This window comes from Amphiprion ocellaris, chromosome 19 (genome assembly GCF_022539595.1).
Source record: "Amphiprion ocellaris isolate individual 3 ecotype Okinawa chromosome 19, ASM2253959v1, whole genome shotgun sequence".
NCBI lineage: Eukaryota > Metazoa > Chordata > Actinopteri > Pomacentridae > Amphiprion > Amphiprion ocellaris.
The window spans coordinates 1,771,007-1,791,668 of record NC_072784.1 but is presented as its reverse complement, the minus strand read 5'-3'; the positions used below and the strand labels follow the sequence as shown (position 1 = coordinate 1,791,668).

At 38.0% G+C, this 20,662-nt stretch overlaps 2 protein-coding genes across 2 annotated transcripts; one reads left to right on the top strand and one right to left on the bottom strand.

Annotated features, from left to right (window-relative positions):
- Nucleotides 1–139: 139 nt before the first annotated feature.
- scpep1 (serine carboxypeptidase 1) lies at nucleotides 140–9,368 on the bottom strand. Its single transcript, XM_023267431.3, has 13 exons — nucleotides 9,209–9,368; nucleotides 8,715–8,854; nucleotides 7,578–7,667; nucleotides 6,874–7,029; nucleotides 6,679–6,753; nucleotides 6,153–6,225; nucleotides 5,466–5,503; nucleotides 5,254–5,382; nucleotides 4,535–4,619; nucleotides 4,312–4,425; nucleotides 4,053–4,190; nucleotides 2,814–2,977; nucleotides 140–373 (listed from the first exon to the last, which is right to left on the bottom strand). Exons 1-13 carry the CDS (start codon nucleotides 9,267–9,269, stop codon nucleotides 311–313), a joined length of 1,326 nt encoding a protein of 441 aa, XP_023123199.1. The 5' UTR covers nucleotides 9,270–9,368; the 3' UTR covers nucleotides 140–310.
- A 1,859-nt stretch (nucleotides 9,369–11,227) lies between these two features.
- coil (coilin p80) lies at nucleotides 11,228–19,590 on the top strand. Its single transcript, XM_023267361.3, has 7 exons — nucleotides 11,228–11,540; nucleotides 12,398–13,358; nucleotides 14,085–14,174; nucleotides 15,510–15,557; nucleotides 15,709–15,778; nucleotides 16,813–16,901; nucleotides 19,190–19,590. The coding sequence occupies exons 1-7, from the start codon at nucleotides 11,290–11,292 to the stop codon at nucleotides 19,235–19,237; spliced, it is 1,557 nt and encodes a 518-aa protein (XP_023123129.2). The 5' UTR covers nucleotides 11,228–11,289; the 3' UTR covers nucleotides 19,238–19,590.
- The last annotated feature ends 1,072 nt before the right edge of the window (nucleotides 19,591–20,662 follow it).

Sequence of the window (20,662 nt, the reverse complement as noted above, 5' to 3'; positions counted from 1 at the left end):
CAAACCATTTTGGCTGTGTGTGCTGTTTAAGGTTTGTGAAAGAAAAACCTAAAACTGAAAGCTGCTCAGATCTCGGTTTCTCAGATGAACTGTTTTTGAACAGTTTGGTTCCACACTAGAGAACAAGCCAAGACAGCACTTACAAAAACACAAAGCACATCTTTATTCGTCTTATGGCAGAAATTTTAAAAAACTTACTGAAATCAACCTAGATTGTAAATTTGGTATAGCAGGGTGAGAAAACCATAAAAAACATCATGTGATCAGTGTGATTGTCAAAGTCATGCCAGCTGGCGTCAGAGTGGGTGGTTCAGTCCTGCTGAGTGATCATCTTCAGCATCTGCAGGGCCATTGGTCCCTGGTCTGAGGGGATCTGTGACGGGAGGAACAATAATATCACATTTTAATGTTGAAATTACACTATTTTTTATAATTAATGTTACTTTATTTTTTTGTTTCTTGAGTTAGTATCTGATGAGCCTCTCAGCTACTAAATACAAGCCGATATCAGAATCACTTGTGCTTTCTATATCCATTGATTTATTACATCATTATGAAGCTGCACAAAGGTGCTACAATAAAGACATACATTTTAGTTAACAACTTGTTAACTGTGTTATTTATACACCCTAGAAACACAAAAATGTACACTACCCTTCAAAAGTTTGGGGTCACCCAGGCAATTAAATGTTTTCCATGAAAACTCCCACTTTTATTCATGTGCTAACATAACTGCAGGGTTTTCTAATCATCAATTAGCCTTGTAACACCATTAGCTAACACAATGTAGCATTAGAACACAGGAGTGATGGTTGCTGGAAATGTTCCTCTGTACCCCTATGGAGATATTCCATTAAAAATCAGCCGTTTCCAGCTACAATAGTCATTTACCACCTTAACAATGTCTACACTGAATTTATCATTCATTTAATGTTAGAAAAAATGCTTTTCTTTAAAAATTGAGGACATTTCTAAGTGACTCTAAACTTTTCAATGTTAGTGTAAATGAATTAAAGTTGCTCTATACTAGTTGTAACTGTCTCTCATAGTTAGTTATATCCCTGTTCCGTTCTAATTTTGTTTATATTATTATTTATTGATGCGGACCTAATTATTGTTGATAGTGTTCCGCACGTCATGTTTACGGACGGTCGGCGAAACCGGAAGTGGAGACGGAGCGCGAAATGAATGAATGAAAACGGCAGACTTCAGCGTATAACGTTTACTGTACACAACTAAAAAGAAAGACGAAGAGAAGAGAAGAGCAGTCTAATACGAGCCCCTCTTTAGTTACAAGCAGCCTACGAGGTATGTTACATTTATGTTCACATTGTTATTCAAATTAAAGACGTGTAAATGACATGCAAATAGCGCTCGTGTTGTTAGAACAATTAGCATGCTACGATAATGATATATGGACGTGCTCTGTGTTACGTTAAATGTATAAGTTAAGAAATCTACCGTGGGTTTGATGTGTTATTGATGCCTTACAAGTAGTCTGTAAACCTTTAATTGGTGTTTGAGATGTGAAAGGTGCGCTATATGCTGCATAAGCTCTACATGCTATTAGATTAGCAATGGAAGCTTTCATTATTAAGACAGACAAACATGTGATTTAATGTTGTGTTTTTATTTTTATTTATTTTTGCGTCTTTAACCCAGTTCTCACGGGTTGGCCTGGAAGCAGAATAAACCCTGTCCTTTAATCAAGATCTCGTGACTCATGTTGTTACTGGAGGGAGCTACACTAGTTAAAGTTGACCTACAATACTGTTAGAAAGTTTCTAGACAATTTCATGTTTTCCATGAAAAACTTTTGGCAGTTTTGCTTTGTTTTTTGAGACTCCAAATTGGTGTTAAAAGACTTTCTGCAGGAGGATTAGACGTTTTTACCTTTAAAACCTGCATAGTGAAGTGAAATGAAGAAGGTGGAGGACGGCTGTCATTTAAGCACCGCACAGTCAGAGGAAGTGATAGAAGCAGATTTATCGAAAGTGAATTTGATGAAACTGCTGCTTTTCTGCAACGTTTATGAAAATGCAGCTGTCTGGGATTTTACCAAATAACCACAGCCCTGTCTGTCTTGTTGACTACAGTGGCTAAAGAAGAAAATAGCTAGTGTCCTAAATGTCTGAGAGTAAACTTCACAGTTTTCAGTTTGTAGTTGCTGTTGTTTGAGCAACACAAGTTAGCTTACATTAGCAGCAGTCGCATACAGGTAAGAACAACCTTAATGACCAACACATTGTCGCTGGCTGTGATCTGCACAGTGTGTTACTCCCTTTTCCCTTCCAATTAAAACTCTTCAGATCAACGTGACTCATTCAGATACCACTTAAAACCATCAGCCAGTGACCACCTGCTTGGAGTTTACAGGACTCTGTTACCATTATGTCTGACAAACAACACGGACCGGTCATCACTTTGTTAAGACAATCCCTTAAGTGAAGCATGGTGGTGGCAGTATCATGCTATGTGGGTGCGTTTGTAAGTAAATGAGAACATCTCACCTTTAGTAAATGGGCAAATATTTCGAGTATTTTATTTATTTTTTTGCATTTCAAAGGTAGAATCACCAGGCTAAATTTGGTCCAGATGTAACTGCATATGGCCTAAAGTCTTGCGATGTTAATATGATGCCTGTTAGCCTTATATGTCTAATTCTTGGAGACTGATGTGTATTTATCATTAGGCATTAGGATGCTATTAACAATGTGGGGTTCTGTACATGGACACCACAAGGTGAACATCTATTGCTTTGGAAGGTGGAGGATTCTGACATCTACATGGAAGGTATTTACAGACAGTCTTACCATGTGACCAGCTTTGAGGATCCAATAGAAGGCAAAGTTCTTGTAGCTCTTGTAGAAAGCTCCGGTGATGCCTGGGGAGGCCGGGTCATCCAGGGGCGTCCACCTCAGCTGGTTGAAACTAGGAAGCCCCTTCCACTGCAGCCGTTTCACCCACATCTCCTGTCCTGTGAGAAGAAGCAGAGATCCATGTGGCAGAGTTTGAGGCAGAGATGATTAGGATCAGCCAACAGATTTAACTAGAAAAACACTCAGAGAGCACGATACTCTTCCAAGGCTGCTCATTCCCCCATATGTCAGAAATGCAGCATTTGTTTATTAGTTATTGATGATCAGAAATCACAGCAACATAGAATGTGTCCATTTAATATAGATGTACCCACAAACAAAATGACCTTGCACTGAGCACAGGCATGTCTTCTGTATGTGTACGTTATGCACGGATACCAAATCACATGACCTAAATATGTAGCGGGTGGCAGGAATTGATGGGACTCAGAAACACCCCCACAATTTAATCAGTTGTTCCTTGTATCATTTCTGATGGATAAGTCCTGGTAAGTCCTCAGCGCTGGATTTGTAGTAGGATCACAATTATGTGATCATCAGCTGACGTAGTGTTCATTTGTTGTCATGGTTACAGTGACGCCTGCTGCTATCTGGCAATGATACAGAAATCTTCAACAAATCTCCAAAATTATGAGAAATTTCTCCAGAACTTGCTCAAAAAATCCTCTTTTCCTGTTCACAATCTGTCCAAAATGAGTTAAACATGTAGGATGGCTTAGAAGGTTTCCAAAAATGACTAAAAACAATAAAAAACAAATCTAAAATGACTCAAATTTGACCTCATAAAATAAATATGTTTTCTAAATGTTGTCAAAATTTGTCAAAAATGACGCAAAATATGTGCAAAATGACTAGAAGTAACTCAGATTTGTTCAGAACCTGCTCAAAAAATCCTTCTTAACTGTTCAAAGTCTGTCCAAAATGAGTTAATGGTTTTGGATGGCTGAGAAGGGTTAAAAACATTACTAGAAAAGGGATCCAAAATGACAGTAAAAATGTCTTCAAACTTAAAATGTTCTTTTCTCGAAATCCGTTTGTCTGTTTTTGAGTAATGTTGCTAACAGACAGACGGACAAACCAATGCTGATTGTCACATTGGTGGACTAACAACCAGATCTTGTTAGGCCTTCTTTACAAATCCCTGGCCTAGAGTGTTAGATGTTAGGTAGTTACCCATAGTGTCCACTATGAGGTCCAGCTGTCCGTTGTAAATGGTGACGTTGACTCCAGCGTTCAACAGCAGATCCACTATGTCCACCACTGGCTTCATAAAATCTCCAGCCATGTTGGTGAACACCTCTTCTGCCTGACCTACATACAGCAGATATAACAGAGGAAAAGGGATGGAAAGATTACTGATAGAGGTAAAAAATAAGGATTTAAGAATGTCAAAGTAGCGAAAGGGAAGCGACACACAGTCCAGACAAAGTACCTCCCCAGGTGACGTTCTGTGGGATGATGCCCAGCTTCTTCCTGATTGGTCCGTTCATCAGCTCACTCAGTGTTCTGCTATGGAGGCGACCAATGTGGCGTTGAGCCTGCAGAGCTGGTGGAGGAGCAAAGAGCAGCTAATTAACCATCAAGGTGGAGAAACATGACTAATGCAGATGGTTTAACTGGGACACTGGGTGTGATCATTTGTGAAAACGCCTCACCGATGGGGTCCTTTCCTGCAGATAAGGCGGATTTCTCATCCGGCTCTTGGGTGAGGATGTTGTAGAAGTTCACTCCGTTGGTATTCTGACCAGAAAGCAGAAAATAACACATCAGAAGTACATCACCTCTGTGTCTAGACTGGGTTGTAATGATGCAATACAGCAGGAAGATTTAATGCATTCAGCTGTTTGAAGCTGAGGAAAACATACAGAAAGTTCCCAAATAGAATTAGGATGGATGGATGGATAATACAAATGATAGAACAATAGAACAAAGGAGAAATTGCTTGGCTGGATCATTCAAATGGTAACCAAATCTAAATGTTGCATATTTCAGTTGTGGTTTTACAGCGTCCATGCTAGCTTTTTACCTCCTCATGCTATAAGCTCTGATAACTGCTGGGGCTGGCATCATGTTTAGGTTTTAAAAACACGAGAACTGGTGTGGATTACAAATGCAGGTGTGGATTACGCAATTTGAGTCTCTGCAGGTTAATAATGTGACACATCTGAGCTGGAATAGCAGCGTTTCATTGACAGCAGCTTTGCATAATTAACAGCAGCTGAAAAATGATATTTCTGTTTAGAATTTAAAGTACAAATATGGTGATTTTAGATGATACAGTCTATTACAAGGTACAGTCCTTTCCATTTACTGATGATACACTATGATTAGCTGCATGTACACTAAAGCATCAACCCTCCTGTGCTGCACCGACCTGCTCCACCACCGTCTCGGCCACAGACCACAGCTCGGTAGCTTTGCTGAACTGCTGCTCCTCCACTGCTTGCTTCACGGCCTCCGCTGCAGTGTTGACGTCCGCCAGGCCGTAGTCATCCAGCAGCGACTGTCACAGGAAGTCAAAGTTAACACACCGGCTCGGCTCCAGACCAACAACGAGAGGCGTTTGTCCTTTAGTGTGTTACTTACTGTGGTGTAGAGGTAGGGTCCCCACGTCATGACGGAGTCTGTGGAGAAAGCAGAAGTTTATCAGTTAAACACTTCCACAGCAGATAATGACTGGACTTCCTGCAAAGTTAGGGAACACAAAACACATCCTGCTCACAAATGTCTCTAATCTCTTGAATATCCTTCGGGATTAACAAAGTATTTATCTATCCATCTATCTATCCATCCATCCATCCATAGTCTATCTATTTATCAATCTATCCATCCATCAAACCATTTATCATTAATTAGTTGATTACTGAATTGTTTTTTTGTTCAAACAGCAGGAATAACATTCATTTTCTTCCTAAGATTAACATCCCAGCACATTTTTACCAAAAGAAACCTCTGGTGAAGTCTAGCACACAGTAAACTCCCTCAGTATGAACATCAACACAGCTACGTGACAGCAGTTCAACCTTTAACCGTTTTACATGAGAAGTGTGATTCAATCACAGAATCTGCCATAATCACAAACATCCAGGAACTCCCCACCAGTTAAAACTGTAAAGCCTCTTGGAGGAAAGGTGGGGCATATAATCAAATTCAATAATCAAAAACAAGTTGAGTGGCCTTCTACTGAAGCAGTTAAGGTTGGAATGGAGTAGTTTTGATTAAAAATCATAAACAAAGGTTGACCTATGGGTTTAAAGACTGGTTGATATTTACCCAGTGGGGAAATCCACGAGTCTCCAAGAGCCACACCAGCAAAGTTGCATTTCACCGTTCCTTGGGCGATGGCCTACGGATCGAGAAGAGACACAAATTAAACAACATGCTGCTGTACTTTGTCATGAGGGTTCACTAGACTTGCAAACTATGCATTTTTTACAGTCACTAACTTCCAGTTCAGTGGAGCTTCACTAATGTGATGTTTTCTACACCGTTAGACGACATTATTCCTCCTTTATATTTATTGACCAACATCTCACTAGATGACAAACAAAAAGCAAAGTCCATCTTCCATTCAGACACAACTGGAAAACATTCCATCCATCCATCCATCATAATGGATTTCATTATTATATTTTACACAGCAGTCTGATAGTTATTCACATCATGTGATTGTTTCCTCATTCCATCATATGACGGCTGTTTAACAATGGGAGTTTCCAGTATCAACGAGTTCACATGAACTTCAATGTTCTGCTAAAAAGATTAGAAATGTTCTGCTGTCTAAAAGCAGTCAACTGACCTTTGTGAGTTCCAGGGAGATAGCAGCTGCCATCTTCCCTCCATACGACTCAGAGAAAATGTAGAAAGGGACGTTCTGCAGAGAATAAAACAATTGGTGTAAGAAATCACGGTTGTTTGCACATGTTTAGGTGGATTTGATTTTCCCTAAACAATCATGAAGATCTAAGGTTCTTCTTGCTGGAGGAAAACCTACCTGGAACTCATCCTTCTCTCTGAAGAAATGCTTGAGCAGCACCAGCATGTCTGAGGCCACGGTGGCCACATCGGTAGCGTAGCCGTCTGGCCTCTCAGTGTAGCTGAATCCAGTGCCCACAGGGTTGTCTACGAACAACACACTGGCTGCCTGGACCTGCAGGAGATGACACATTTCTGCATGTTAACCACAGACTGTATGATAAAGATGGACGTAGCTACCAGGACGCCACTCGTTGGGTTCTGCACTGAGGAAATGAAGCCAGGATTTTGCTACTTCCTGGTTGAAATCTTGGATTTTTGGAGCCAGAGGGCGGAGTTGGAGAGCAGCGATTGGTCAGACTGACTGAGAGCCCCGCCCACATTTATCGGTTTCTGCTGTTTACCAACGCTACTGCTAACGTTAGCCTCCAAAAGTGGACTCTCTATATAAAATTCAATATTGTTTTATTTTCAGATTAGATACCTGATCACCATGAAAACTGATGGGAAAAAAATCCTGAGCCGTAGAAAAGCAGTCTGTCATGTGTAGAAATGGAGTCTACGGAGCTTTTGGAGCCAGCTCCTGGTGGACGTCAGTGGTACTACAGGTTTTTGACACTGCCAGGTAGGCTTCATGCAACGTCCATCTTTATTATACAGTCTGTGATATTAACCTGCATTTCCTCCATTCTAACATCTACTTTGAAACATTAAACATCTTACCCAGCTCGCCTTTCTGGGCTCCAGATCCCTCTTTAGTGGTCCGATCTCCTCAAAGTTGCCAAAGCCGCTTCCAGATCCTCCAGGTCCCCCCTGAAGACAAAACATCCTCATCATGTTGAGGCATCAGGAGCAGGTGGGATATCTAATGGAGTCTCATATGGATTTAATGAGCAGTTATCTAAGAGATTATAAAGCAATTCTTCTAATCAACTTTGGGGAAACTTGTGTGCATCGTAGAAACTTTACAGCATTATACACAGCAGTACTGTAGCCCAGATGGCTCAGTTTTGGAGGGTGTGTTAGTTCCTCCTCTGCAGCTACAAATAGAGGCAACACGACTGTTACTCATCCAGTCACACCAACACAGCTGCTACCTAAAAAAAAACAAAAAAGCAACGTATCTCCATTTTGTGGGTTATTAAAGTCCTCTTACCTCTAAATAAACCAGTAAAAATAGCTTGGTTTGCTAAAAAAGCACCATCATAATAAGTTCATGGCAAGCTGACATTGCCTTTATCTAGTTTTTGAGCTCTTCAGTCAAATGTGAGGGCCTGTGGCAGATTCAGAAGAAAATTAAAAGAAAAATGGTCAAAAATGACACACGAAGAGTAAAATAATTCAGCATTTCATAGAAAGCAACTAAAGGGCATCCTTCATGTAAAACTTTAGCTCTAAAATGACTCAAATTAATCTCTATAATTAGCCTTTATGTTTATTATACTGAGGTAAAGTCGTATTTTATATGATTCGAGGGGTTTTAATTCTTAATATGTAAATTATTAAGGTAAATTCATAAGATTATATGGACTTAAACCCAATGTTTAAATTTTCCAGGCTTTGTTTTTTTATGGGAAAGCACTTTGGAGGAATGGTTTTTGCTTTAAACGTCCGGGTTTGTTGTGAATTTGTAGATTCATTTGCCAAGTTCTGTGACATTTTGAGAGGTCTAGTCTCCGCAAACTGATTTTAATTTTAATGGTTTAAACTGTCTGACATGGTTGAACTTGAAAAACAAAAATTCAGAAAGACAAAGGACAATGCAGCCCCAGCAGACACATGATTTATAAATTGGATTAGAGAAATGCCACAACAAAGGGGTTTGATCATGCAGCAGGAGAATCAGTGACTGAATGTTACCTGCAGCCACATGACCAGAGGAAGGTCCTGGTAGTGAGCAGAGTGACTGTCAGCATAATAAAGCCACCAGAACATGTGGGCTCCATCTCTCACTTCCACATAGTCCCAGGATTCTCTGCTCTCCATGGGGACGGACAGGCCTGCACAGAAATCAGCTCAGCTTAGTGTCCAGGTACAGAGCAGAGCTACTTACTGAAGTCATTTTAGCAAAGCAGGACAGGTGGAAGAAGGTCAGATCAAAACAACAAACAGATCAGCTGATTGACAGCATGAGGTCGTAGAAAAGACGTAAACAGGCCGACGTTTAACTCCAAGTACCCTGAATGGGAAATCTTATGAAATTAATTTCCATAAAACATGAAATTAGGCCTATCACAAATTTTCACTTTCGATCCAATTGTTCTGCTTCCGTAACCCCAGTCTAGGAGGTTCCTTTAGAGAATAAACCGAACATTTACATCCTTTGAACAGCTCTAATAAATCAGAAATCTTACCATTATTCACCACGATAGCGAATAAAACCAACAGACTGGAGGCTGCTTGGAACCGGCCCATTGTTGAAGTGGAAAGTTGCAGCAGAGTGACGGTCACTGGAACGAGTCACATGACCGGAGCCCAGTCACATGACCGGAGTCAGCTGACCCGGGAGTGTGCATTTATTTAGTTTTTTTCTGGCAATGAGTTACAAACACTTTAGGATTTTTTATGGTGTAAACGGCAAATCAACGCAGAAAAAAATATAAATACAGTAGTGTGTTAAATCAAGCGAATAGAAAATAGAATTTTTAGTTCCGGTTTGGACGCTCTTTGATTGTTGAAGCCTCTGTAGTATGCGTCATTATTTTAAGTTATTACACAAATAGAGCAAATACGTTCATATTTTTTCGATGTTGTTAAAAAAAAAAGAAAGAAAAAAGACATTCTGGGCAGTTATGAATATGTGACACCCTCCTCCACACCAGCAGAGGGCGCTGTCAGATAATAATCACGTCTATCTCAGACCACCGTTAAAACTGGTGTTTCAAGCTAAAAGTCCAAGAGAAGAAAGAACATTCCTCACATATTTGATTTTTAAAGCCATCACAACCCCCAAACTATTAAATACACTCTAATATAAATACGAGTACTATAAATACAAAAAACCAACAACTTTAAACAGGATGTTATAGGAGACAAACGTGGTATTTCTGACCTGATGTTAAATTTCTATGTTGTATAATGTAAAACAGTCACTATAGTAAGTTGTGACCAATTTCTTCATTATTTTCAACAAAGTATTTATCAGCTGATCAGTTGTAAACCAAGTTAGAGAATGATTTTCAATGGTTTATATGTTCATAAATTTTCTCATAACAAATTTGGTGTAAATGTTAATATAATGTTCGTTTATCTGCATGCCATTTGCTAAAAGGTCATTAATATTATCAGATTAAATTCTATTCTATTGTTTATGAAGACAACAAAATGCAGTTCAGTGTTGATCCAGAAGTGCAAAAAAAATGCAGTAAAAGTGCAGCACAACATAAATTTAGAATAGATTTGTGGGCAGTATGAATTAAGCTGTAATTAAAAAGAATTAACAGTAATAAACGTATAAACAGTGAGTCTAGATATTGCAAATAAGTATGTAAAGTATGTGAAAATCCAGAATGTCTTAATATTATCACTGTTGTTGTAATTTGTTGTGTATTAACATTATTAACGATTTAGAAAAGATGATGCAAAGAAGGAAAATCTCAGAATTTAAAAAAAAATAACATAACATTATTTAAATTTCACAATGATAAAAATAATGATAATGGTGATTGTTATTGTTATTATGACCACCTATTTCCACGATGATCCAACGCTGCAAAAATACAGTAGGAAGAAAAATAGCATAATTCAAATAAATAAAAAATCTATTTTAAAAAATCCTCATCATCATCCAACAACCACAATAATAAAATAATAATAAAATTATTCGCAAATAATAATAATACTTTTTATTATTACCTATTTCCAAGATGATCCAAAGCTGCATTAGACAATAGGAAGAAAAATGGCATAACTAAAATAAATAAATAATAATAATCCTCATCACCATCCAACAACGACAATAACAATAACAACAATATAATAATTCCTAAATTATTATTATCATTATTAATATTTTAAAATGCCTAATGATAATAGTAATGATGATGAGGGTGATTATTATTATTATTATTATTATTATTATTATTATTATTATTATTATTATTAATAATATTAATACCTATCTCCAAGATGATCCAAAGCTGCAAAAAAAAGAAAAACAGCATAATTAAAATAAAAAATTATGTTATCATCATCCAACAACAACAATTATAGCAATCCAAAAATTATCATCATTATTATTATTATTATTGAGCTGTTCATATGGATTTTAAACATTTTAGCTACTATCACAGTGTTACATACATTTTCCTTCAATTTTGTTGTGTAATATTTATTTAGATGCTCTTATTTTGAAACCCCCGGACAGAGCGTCGTCCCGGGTCTTACCGGGTAGACATCAGCGGTGTGTCCGGTGTGTGTTTAGCTGTAATAAACCATGTCTGCTCCCGTTAACAGCTCCATCCGGCTGCGGCTCTTCTTTGACTACCCTCCTCCCGCCGTGGTCTCGTGCCGGATGTGCTGGCTGCTCGTGGACCTGAACACGTGTCGCGTGGTGGCGGACCTGGAGAGCGTCATCCGGGACAAGTTCGAGTTCAGCCGCGGGAGCATCCTGAGTCTGTTCATAGAGGACTGCTACCTGCCGCACACCGAGAGCATCTACGTGGTGAGAGACAACGACAGCGTCAGGTGAGTCTACCTGTGCTCCAGGACAGGTAAAGTCCTGCTGCTTCAGGAAGGTTATGGAAGCATTAAGAGCGAGATGGAGTCAAAGGATTCAAGTAGAAGTTCTGCTGTGGTCCTTCTGATTGATTATGAATGCTCCCACTTTATTAGGTACACCTTCTAGTAAAAGGTTGGACCTCCTTTTGCCTTCAGGACTGCCTTATGGATGGATGGATGGATGGATGGATAGATAGATACACTAGAGATAGATACACTAGAGATAGATATACTATAGATAGATAGATACACTATAGATAGACAGATAGATAGATAGATACACTATAGATAGATAGATAGATACACTATAGATAGATAGATACACTATAGATAGACAGATAGATAGATAGACTATAGATAGATAGATAGATAGATACACTATAGATAGATAGATAGATACACTATAGATAGATAGATAGATAGATACACTATAGATAGATAGACAGATAGATACATTATAGATAGACAGATAGATACATTATAGATAGATAGACAGACAGATAGATTGAGTGATACTTTATCAATCCCAAGGGAAATTCAAGGCGAGGTAAAAGTTTGTCAGGTGGATGAACAAGGACAGGAAGCACCTCTATTGGATTGAGATCTGGTGACTGTGGACCATTGGAGTCCAGTAAACTCATTGTCATGTTCCAGCTCTGCTAAAGTCTATCTTGAGGACTTTCATGAGATAAATACATTTTCCAAGCTCATTAAAAAAAACTTACAAGCTCAATACTGATATATATTTTCTTCAGCCTCGAGGCCAGTTGACAGAAAAGGTTTGCCTCTTAAACCTTAACTCTTAAACATGTTTCTGTTTGCAGGGTGAAGGTGGACTGTCTGGCCAACGGACACAGCAGCTGTCCAGAGACAACAAGAGAAACTTGCAGAAAGAGACAGAGAACCACAGACGAAGACGGACCAGCAGAGAACGGAGTGGGCGTCGAATGGAAGAAGAAAAAGAGGAAAAGAAGGAGTGAGGAGAACACCCAGGAGGCTACCAAGCTGGTTTCAGGTGATGACGGGGATAAGAAGTTCAAAAAAAAACACACAGAGAAGAAGACGAAAAAGAAGAAAGTAGAGAAAAGTAGCCCTCCTGTCAACACCAAACCAGCTGCTTCTCCTAAAAAAACCCCGACGGGTATCGATAAACCAGCGAAAAGCTCCAAGAAGCCTCCAGCAGCAAAACCACAGAAACCCTCCTCTTCAGATTCCAGTAGCAGCAGTGAGGAAGATGAACCTCCCAGAAAGACTAAAACACCCTCCTCCTCCACCGCTACTACTGCTACTAAAACACCCTCCTCCTCCACCACTACTGCTGTTAAAACACCCTCCTCCTCCACCCCTGCTGCTGTTAAAACACCTCCAAACACCAGACCTGCCCAGAAGAAGCCACGGCCTCCTCCATCGTCCTCTTCTGAAACAGACTCTTCCTCGTCTGATGAGGAAACTAACGTGAAAAACAAACCTTTAACAGCCACGACTACCAAGTCTCAGCCAGCTCCTTCGGTCCTGCAGTCCACAGACTGTGAGCAGAAACAGACAGTCGAACCTCCTCAGGACTCAGACAGCGAGGAGGAGATCCAGCTGGTTATCCGACAGCCGCTGCTGCCGTCTGGTTTTGGTGTGGGGAGTCAGTACCCTGGACGAGGCCGTGGGAGGGGGCAGGGCAGGAGGGGAGGTGGTGGAGAGAGGGGCAGGGGTGGTGGCATCAGAGGCAACTTTAGAGCCAAGGAGACGTCCTACGAGACGGATTTACTGAGCAACGTGTCCGTGGTCCTCCAGGTTTGTCTGCATGAACCTGCACCATTTACATCTGTACCTGGAAATATTTGGCCTAATTCAGTCGTTAAAATCACAATAATTGGTTTCTAACTGAATCCTCAAGATCAATGTAGTTTTATTTACATTGATTTAATGTAGGGTGACCATATTTTGATTACCGAAAACTAGGAATGTTCAATATTATCGGCCTGATATTGGGATAAAAATGTAATATCAGTCAATATCGATACCGTTTTTTTTGCCTATCATGAGAACCGATAAAATATCTATCTATCTATCTATCTATCTATCTATCTATCTATCTATCTATCTATCTATCTATCTATCTATCTATCTATCTATCTATCTATCTATCTATCTATCTATCTATCATTCTGTCGTTCTATTGTTCCATTATTCCATCATTCTATCTATTGTTCTATCCATCATTCTATTGTTCTATCAATCATTCTATCCATTGTTCTATCTATCTATCTATCTATCTATCTATCTATCTATCTATCTATCTATCTATCTATCTATCTATCTATCTATCTATCTATCTATCTATCGTTCTATCTATCGTTCTATCATTCTATCATTCTATCTGTCGTTCTATAGTTCTATTTATCGTTCTATCATTCTGTTTATCGTTCTATCTATACATCAGTTGTTTTATTACCTTTCCTTTATGGAATATTGTGCATTATGAAACAATAATAATATCTTGGCTTCTTCCACACATAGAACGGAGTACAAGATGCCCCTAAACAGGACTACAGCTCCATGCCCCTGCTAGCTGCCCCTCCTCAGGTGGGACAGAAGATCGCCTTCAAGGTAAGTCTAGTCTGGTGTGTAAATCTTATCTATTATCAACACTGTGCCTCTGTGTAGCCAAGTTCAGCTGTTTAATTTGGAACAACACAACCCAGAGACTCACAAAGCCTCCAGGAGAAGCTCAGAGAAACAGGAAAAATGCACCAGCAGCTCAGACAACAGACAAGCCTGACTTTGCACCATGAATGTCTTCAGAGAGCTCGATACAGAGCTGCCACTCAGCCTCGCTGCCAAACATTCCCAGTAGGTGCCAGCAGTACAGCGATGATAAAATCCTCTGCAGCCCAGAAAGCATTAAAGAGGAAAACTAGTGACACTTTAAGCTGCAAACAAAGTCAGTTTTACTCATTTTTTTATGATGTTTTCAGATTTGTAAAACCTCCCCAGTGCCTAGAAATGTGATTTTTAATTTTAATTTCATGATATCATCCCAATGTCAAATCTACAGGCTGAGTGGGCATTTAAGCAAAATGCAGTAAAAATGCAGTAAAAGTACCGTAAAAATATAGTTCAAATATAGTAAAAAATACTGTAAAAATTATAGTAAAAGTTCAGTAAAAATATAGTAAAATACACAAAAAATATAGCAAAAATGCAGTAAGAATACACTAAAAGATATAGAAAAAATACAGTAAACATATAGTAAAAATACACTAAAAATATGGACTACTGTTCAAAAGTTTGGGGTCATCCAGACAATTCCATGTTTTCCATTAAACTCCCACTTTTCTCCATGTGCTAACATAACTGCAGGGTTTTCTAATCATCAATGAGCCTTTCAACACCATTAGCTAACATAATGTAGCATTAGAACACAGGAGTGATGGTTGCTGGAAATGTTCCTCTGTACCTCTATGGAGATATTCCATTAAAAATCAGCTGTTTCCAGCTACAATAGTCATTTACCACATTAATAATGTCTACACTGGATTTATCATTCATTTAATGCTATCTTCATTGAAAAAACTGCTTTTCTTTTAAAAATAAGGATATTTCTAAGAGACCTTAAACTTTTGAACGGTAGTGTATATACTGGAGAAGTTTAAAAAAAAAAGAAACTTCAGCCAGACACATTTTAGCAGCTTCTAGATAATTCTTGAGTGAAATTAAGGCTCTGATAGTGTTAATATTTCACTAATTTAAGTGGCAAACCTTGTAAGAAATCACTACGTCATCAGATTTCTTTACAAACATTTCTTTTTTGGAAATATTAGCAATAAGCTGTAGACTACTGACTACAACATTTGTAAATTTTCAACAGATAATAGTCAACCATCTTTACTCAACTTCATCAATCAAAACAGGTCTCTTTAAACTTTTTTCTGTTTTATACAGCTGCTGGAGCTGACAGAGAACTACACACCAGAGGTTTCTGAATATAAGGTGAGTCTTTTCTGACGAAATAATCCAAAAAGTTTTCCACAGCTCCAGCTATTAATCTCATGATATTGTGACAAATCTGGGAGAGCTCCTGCTAATGAAGTCTGAGCTGTTTATTCTGACTGCTGACCAACCATGTTTGTGTTTGTTTTAGGAGGGAAAGATTGTGAGCTTCGACCCCACCACCAAACAGATTGAGCTGGAGCTGCTTAATTCCTCTCAAGGTAGGGATCGATTCACCACTGATACATACGTTTTTAAAATAATTTTTTTTATTAAACTGGGCTGGAATTGGGCTCGAAAAAGCAGACTGGTGGGGATAAATGCAGGGGGTGGAAAAAGTCAGGAATACCAATGACTTTCATGCATGTATGAATCATTTTACCAGAAGATAACAGAATATGTTGACCTGTTTTTACAGCTTGAGCATTTTATTTTATTGTAGTGTCCCTCTGTGATGAATGAGTGAGACTTTATCTGGTTCTCTGCTGGTTTATTGAACCTTCACACAGGCTACTGCGGGCCGTAGCCAACGCCAGAATAACTAGAAAAAGTTGCAAAATGACCACAGGGACACCTAAAATGACCACAAACAGACCTAAAATAACCACGAAACAGTCTGAAAATGACCAAAAAAAGAAAAATAAACACAAAGACACACAAAACAACCACAAAAAGACACAGCATGACCACAAAAATGCACAAAATGACCAAAAATGACACAAAATGACTCAGTGAGACAGATAATTATCATATAAAGACACAACATGACGATAGACACACAAAATAACTACAAAAAATTGCAAAATGACCACAAAAACACCTAAGATGATCACAAACACACGAAAAATGACCACAAAAAGGCACAAAATGACCACAAAACAGATTGAAAATGACCATAAAAGAAACAAAATGAGCACAGAGGGTTCTGCTGTGGGCTGTAGCCAACGCCAGAATAACTAGAAAAACCCCATTACTTAGCTCCAGAATTAGCCACCGTTCCCAGCTCTCTCTACTGCTGACTCTCAGCCAATCAGAGGTGAGCTAATTAAACACGGCTCCGATCATCAAGTAGTTCCGACGTAACAATAAAACGCTGTAGGTCGAGGACGTTGTAAACTGAGGACCTGCTGTACTGGGAAAATTCAAGGGAAAACTTTGTAAACTCTGAACACTTTGTTAGCAGAAATCCATTTTAAATGTAATTAATTGCTTGCACACAGTTCAGATTATCCCTAACTCGCTCCATCTCCTCCAGCTCCTGTAGAACCTGGAAAGTTTGACCTCGTCTATCAGAACCCAGATGGCTCAGAGAGCGTCGAGTACGCCGTGACCAGAGGATCCTGGGTAGGTCTGATTATCTAGCTACAATTTTTTATTGAATAACTAAATTTGATGGCCACCAGAGACATATGTTCTATGGGATTCTCCAGCAAAATAATGAATAAACCTGCATTCATTTAGTTTATCTTCTGAAAGAGTCGGGGATGAACTGAAAATGTCCTGGAACACATCAGGAGGACACAGAGCAACATTAGAATTCATTTTAAACCAAGTTTCTGTTCAATAACCACAGTGGGTTTAGCTCTGTTCTGGTTTCCACCAACTCCTGAGGAAAATATCTGACTGTTTAGCTGAGAAATGCTCCTCTGTGTTCATCAGATAGTCGCTGCGTTTGTCTGTCTGCTGTTTGCTGCTGGTCAGGTAGTTTGTCAGTGCTTTTGTGACTGAATCTGCTGCTGAGGCTCATAGCAGAAAACCAAAACAATGAGGTAAACGAGGCTAAAAGTTTTTGTCAATATCAGAATGTTGATTAGTGCCGCTTTAAATTCCCTTAGAATCTATTTCCTCCTAGAAATTTGATCCCAAATAAACAAAACATTGGACCTTTGATTGTTTTTGTCCTTTTCTCACAGAAATGACGTGAGTCTGGAAACTGTAGCGTCATTTATTTCTGTGCATCAATCAGAGTTTAGCGACACATTAGTCAAATCTGATGGAGCACGTTAGCGTTTCTGATCAGTGTTAAACTTAAATGAACAAGGATTTTTTTCCCCAGACTTTGCCTTTGATCGCTGCTCATTTAGAAATAAAATCTTTAGTCTTCTGAACTCCAGAGAGAACTCAAAAATGACGTTTGTGCAGTACGACAGAGTTGTATCGCCATAAATTATTGTCATTAAGATTAGATTAGATTTTTTTATTCGTCTCACACGTACGTATAGAATGGCAGCGACTGTCCACCAGGATTTATAAATACAAAATGTTAAAGTAGGTCAAAATACAAAAGAAAAATGTAAATAATACCAAAGAATATTAATAGGTGAAACTGTAATTTATAATTATTTAAGGAAATAGAAAAAATTAAAGTTGAATATCTTTGAATATAATCAAATCAATATGAATATCTATCTCGTATTATTAGTTTTGTTATTATTGTATATCTTTTTTACTTTGTAAAAAAACAACAAACCTGGAATCAACGCGTACATTTTTCCAAACTTTTTTTTGTTTTCACACTTGTCTTTTGTGTGTAAAAATAATCTTCAGTTTAACTAAATAGGTCCTGAATTTTTGTTACATAACTATGATGAACAGCTTTTTGGTTGAATTTTTTTTTTATTTTTATTTTTTTTTTACAAAATCTGAGTCATGCAAAGTGTTTATTCCTAACTGTTGGAAAGTTGAAGTTAAGATTTGAAAGCAAGATTTTAAGGGCTTTAAGTAAACACAAAACAGCATTTTCAGATTCAGTCAGAGTAAGTTTTAATATCTGCCTAAACAAAAGGCAAATATTAGGGATGTCCGATAATATTGGCCCACCGATATTATCAACTGATATTGGCGTACAAATGTAATATTGGTCAATATCATGAAAACCGATAAAGTAATGCTTGGATTTCGCCGGCATTTACCAACTCATAGAGGGAGAGAGAGTGTGAACTGTTGTTTGAGACAATTTTTGCCATAAATATCGCATTTTTTCCATAACTTCAGTTGAAGGAGTTTTCTTATTTTGCACAGACAATGTTTCCATCTGAAAGCCTTGTTGCATCTGAGAATGCATCCAATGGGGCATCACAATAAAATGAGGCCGGATGTGTTAATTCCACCACAGGAGATATGTGATGTTACCTAGAATTAGCTAAATAGCTCACATATATCAGTATCGGAAATTGAGAGTTGGACAACATTGATTATTGGCGAAAAAGCTAATATCGGACATCCCTAGTAAATATTCAGCACCTTTTCCAGTAACACACTGCAGAAATAATGTTTCTTCCCTTAAGTGTCTTGTTAAACCACAGCTGGTTCACACATTGAGTTGTGTTTGGGTTCCTGTCTGTATAAATGCCAATAGACAACCTTTACAATAATGCAGGCGGTCAGCACAAGCAGTTAAACCCAAAGCTTTTCTTTTCTCGTTGAGCCCAGGTTTTAGCATCCTTTCCTCTACTTTGAGTGAGTCCATTCAGCCGCTGATCCCCTCTTTTCAGCCTCTCGTCCAGACAGGAGAAGGGTGGACTAAACAGCTGCATGTGCAGAAAGCAGCACTTGTTGTCCTTTAGGTGCTATTTGTGGTGTTGCTTCCTGTAGTATCTGATCTAAATAACAGATTTATTTTCCTCCTGTAGGTGACAGAACGGTGGGAGTCTCTGCTGGAGCCAAGGCTGATCATTTAACTCTGACCAAAAATGTGAATTTGGATGCACGCCAGTTTCAGAAAGATGGATTTACCTTTTCTCTTATTTCAGGATCCTTCAACAAAGCTACGCTGAGACTCACTTCTTTACAATGAATATGAGAACTAGTGGTTATGATTAAGAGAAATAGTCCTGCTGCACAGATGAGCTCCTGTGTAGTACTGAAAATGTTAAAGTTGCTATTTTTAAAAAGGAAATGCTGTTTTTATTATGTTGCAGGAAGGAGTCGTTTCCTGACACATAAGAGATTTATGTTTTGTACAGTACTGTCACTGATCAGTCTTGAATAAATGTTTTTTTTCTAATAAAACGATGCATCTTTTGCTTTAACTATAGGGAAAGTTCTTTTGTAATATTCTATTATGCCATATTTTGCACAGTTTTATATAAAAATCAGAAAAACATACTGTTTCCAGCAGTGAAATTGCATGTTTAACAGAAAATATTAACAAGAACAGGGCCTAAAATGTAAAAATAATAATTATAATAAATTATAATTAAAAAAAATGTTGCAGCCTGCATCCAACTACATAATAACTCTATAGTTCTTTGATTTTTTTTAGTTTATAATTACAATTAACATACTAACCATAAATAAAGCTAAATATTTTGAAATTATCTTTACTTTTTTAAAAATTTGAAATGATTAATCCAGATACTTAAATGCTAGATATATTTTTAGCTTCATTGAGACTTTAATTTATAATTTCATAATTTCTGGCAATGTTTGTGATATTTATTGTATATTGTTGAATGCTCAGGTTAATTAATAATAGTATAAATGGACTCAGTGATGCAATCTACACAGAATTTATACTTAAATGAACATAATCTGAACATAATCTGCTACTTATTCAGGCCAGTTGGCTGTTTTTGGTCAGGGAATCAAATTTAGCAAATTTATGGTCGAAATTTTACACAGAAAAGGTACCTAGACCATTTTTTTTTTAGATTAAATAAAATAATAGTATTTTCTCGTTTATTCTGAAATGACCATCATAAATTCATCACTTTGGTGAACTAATTATTTTGTTTTCCCAGTATTACACCTATAGATTGTATATGTATAATATATTTATATATTACATATAGTAATTATTCGGTAATTCATAAATGAGTTTGTTTCATTAATCAATATTTTCTCCATTTGAGCTACTGTTCACTGTGCATACAACCTTTAAACGTGGATAAAAATGAATTAGAATATTTAGAATACAAAAACTATAAAATACAAAATAAAATATAATATATTGTCCTTTTAAGTGGCTCCATGCAGCGTGTTACACTCATTTAAAACTAAAAAATCACCTTTTTTAGTGCTTCTTTCCGCCTGTGACGCAACGCCTCCCTCGTGTCGACATCGTGAGTCATCGGCCTTTTCCGTGACTCCTCACGTCTCCCGAG

What these genes read in the sequence shown, in the direction of transcription:
- coil (XM_023267361.3), top strand. Translation starts at nt 11,290, where the DNA reads ATGTCTGCTCCCGTTAACAGCTCCATCCGGCTGCGGCTCTTCTTTGAC. An exon ending in ACGTGTCCGTGGTCCTCCAG is followed by an intron (nt 13,359 to 14,084) that starts GTTTGTCTGCAT and finishes TTCCACACATAG; the next exon opens with AACGGAGTACAAGATGCCCC. An exon ending in GCTGCTTAATTCCTCTCAAG is followed by an intron (nt 15,779 to 16,812) that starts GTAGGGATCGAT and finishes CATCTCCTCCAG; the next exon opens with CTCCTGTAGAACCTGGAAAG.
- scpep1 (XM_023267431.3), bottom strand. Translation starts at nt 9,269, where the DNA reads ATGGGCCGGTTCCAAGCAGCCTCCAGTCTGTTGGTTTTATTCGCTATC. An exon ending in CTCGTGGATTTCCCCACTGG is followed by an intron (nt 5,504 to 6,152) that starts GTAAATATCAAC and finishes CTTTCTCCACAG; the next exon opens with ACTCCGTCATGACGTGGGGA. An exon ending in CCGAGACGGTGGTGGAGCAG is followed by an intron (nt 4,620 to 5,253) that starts GTCGGTGCAGCA and finishes CTTTCTGGTCAG; the next exon opens with AATACCAACGGAGTGAACTT.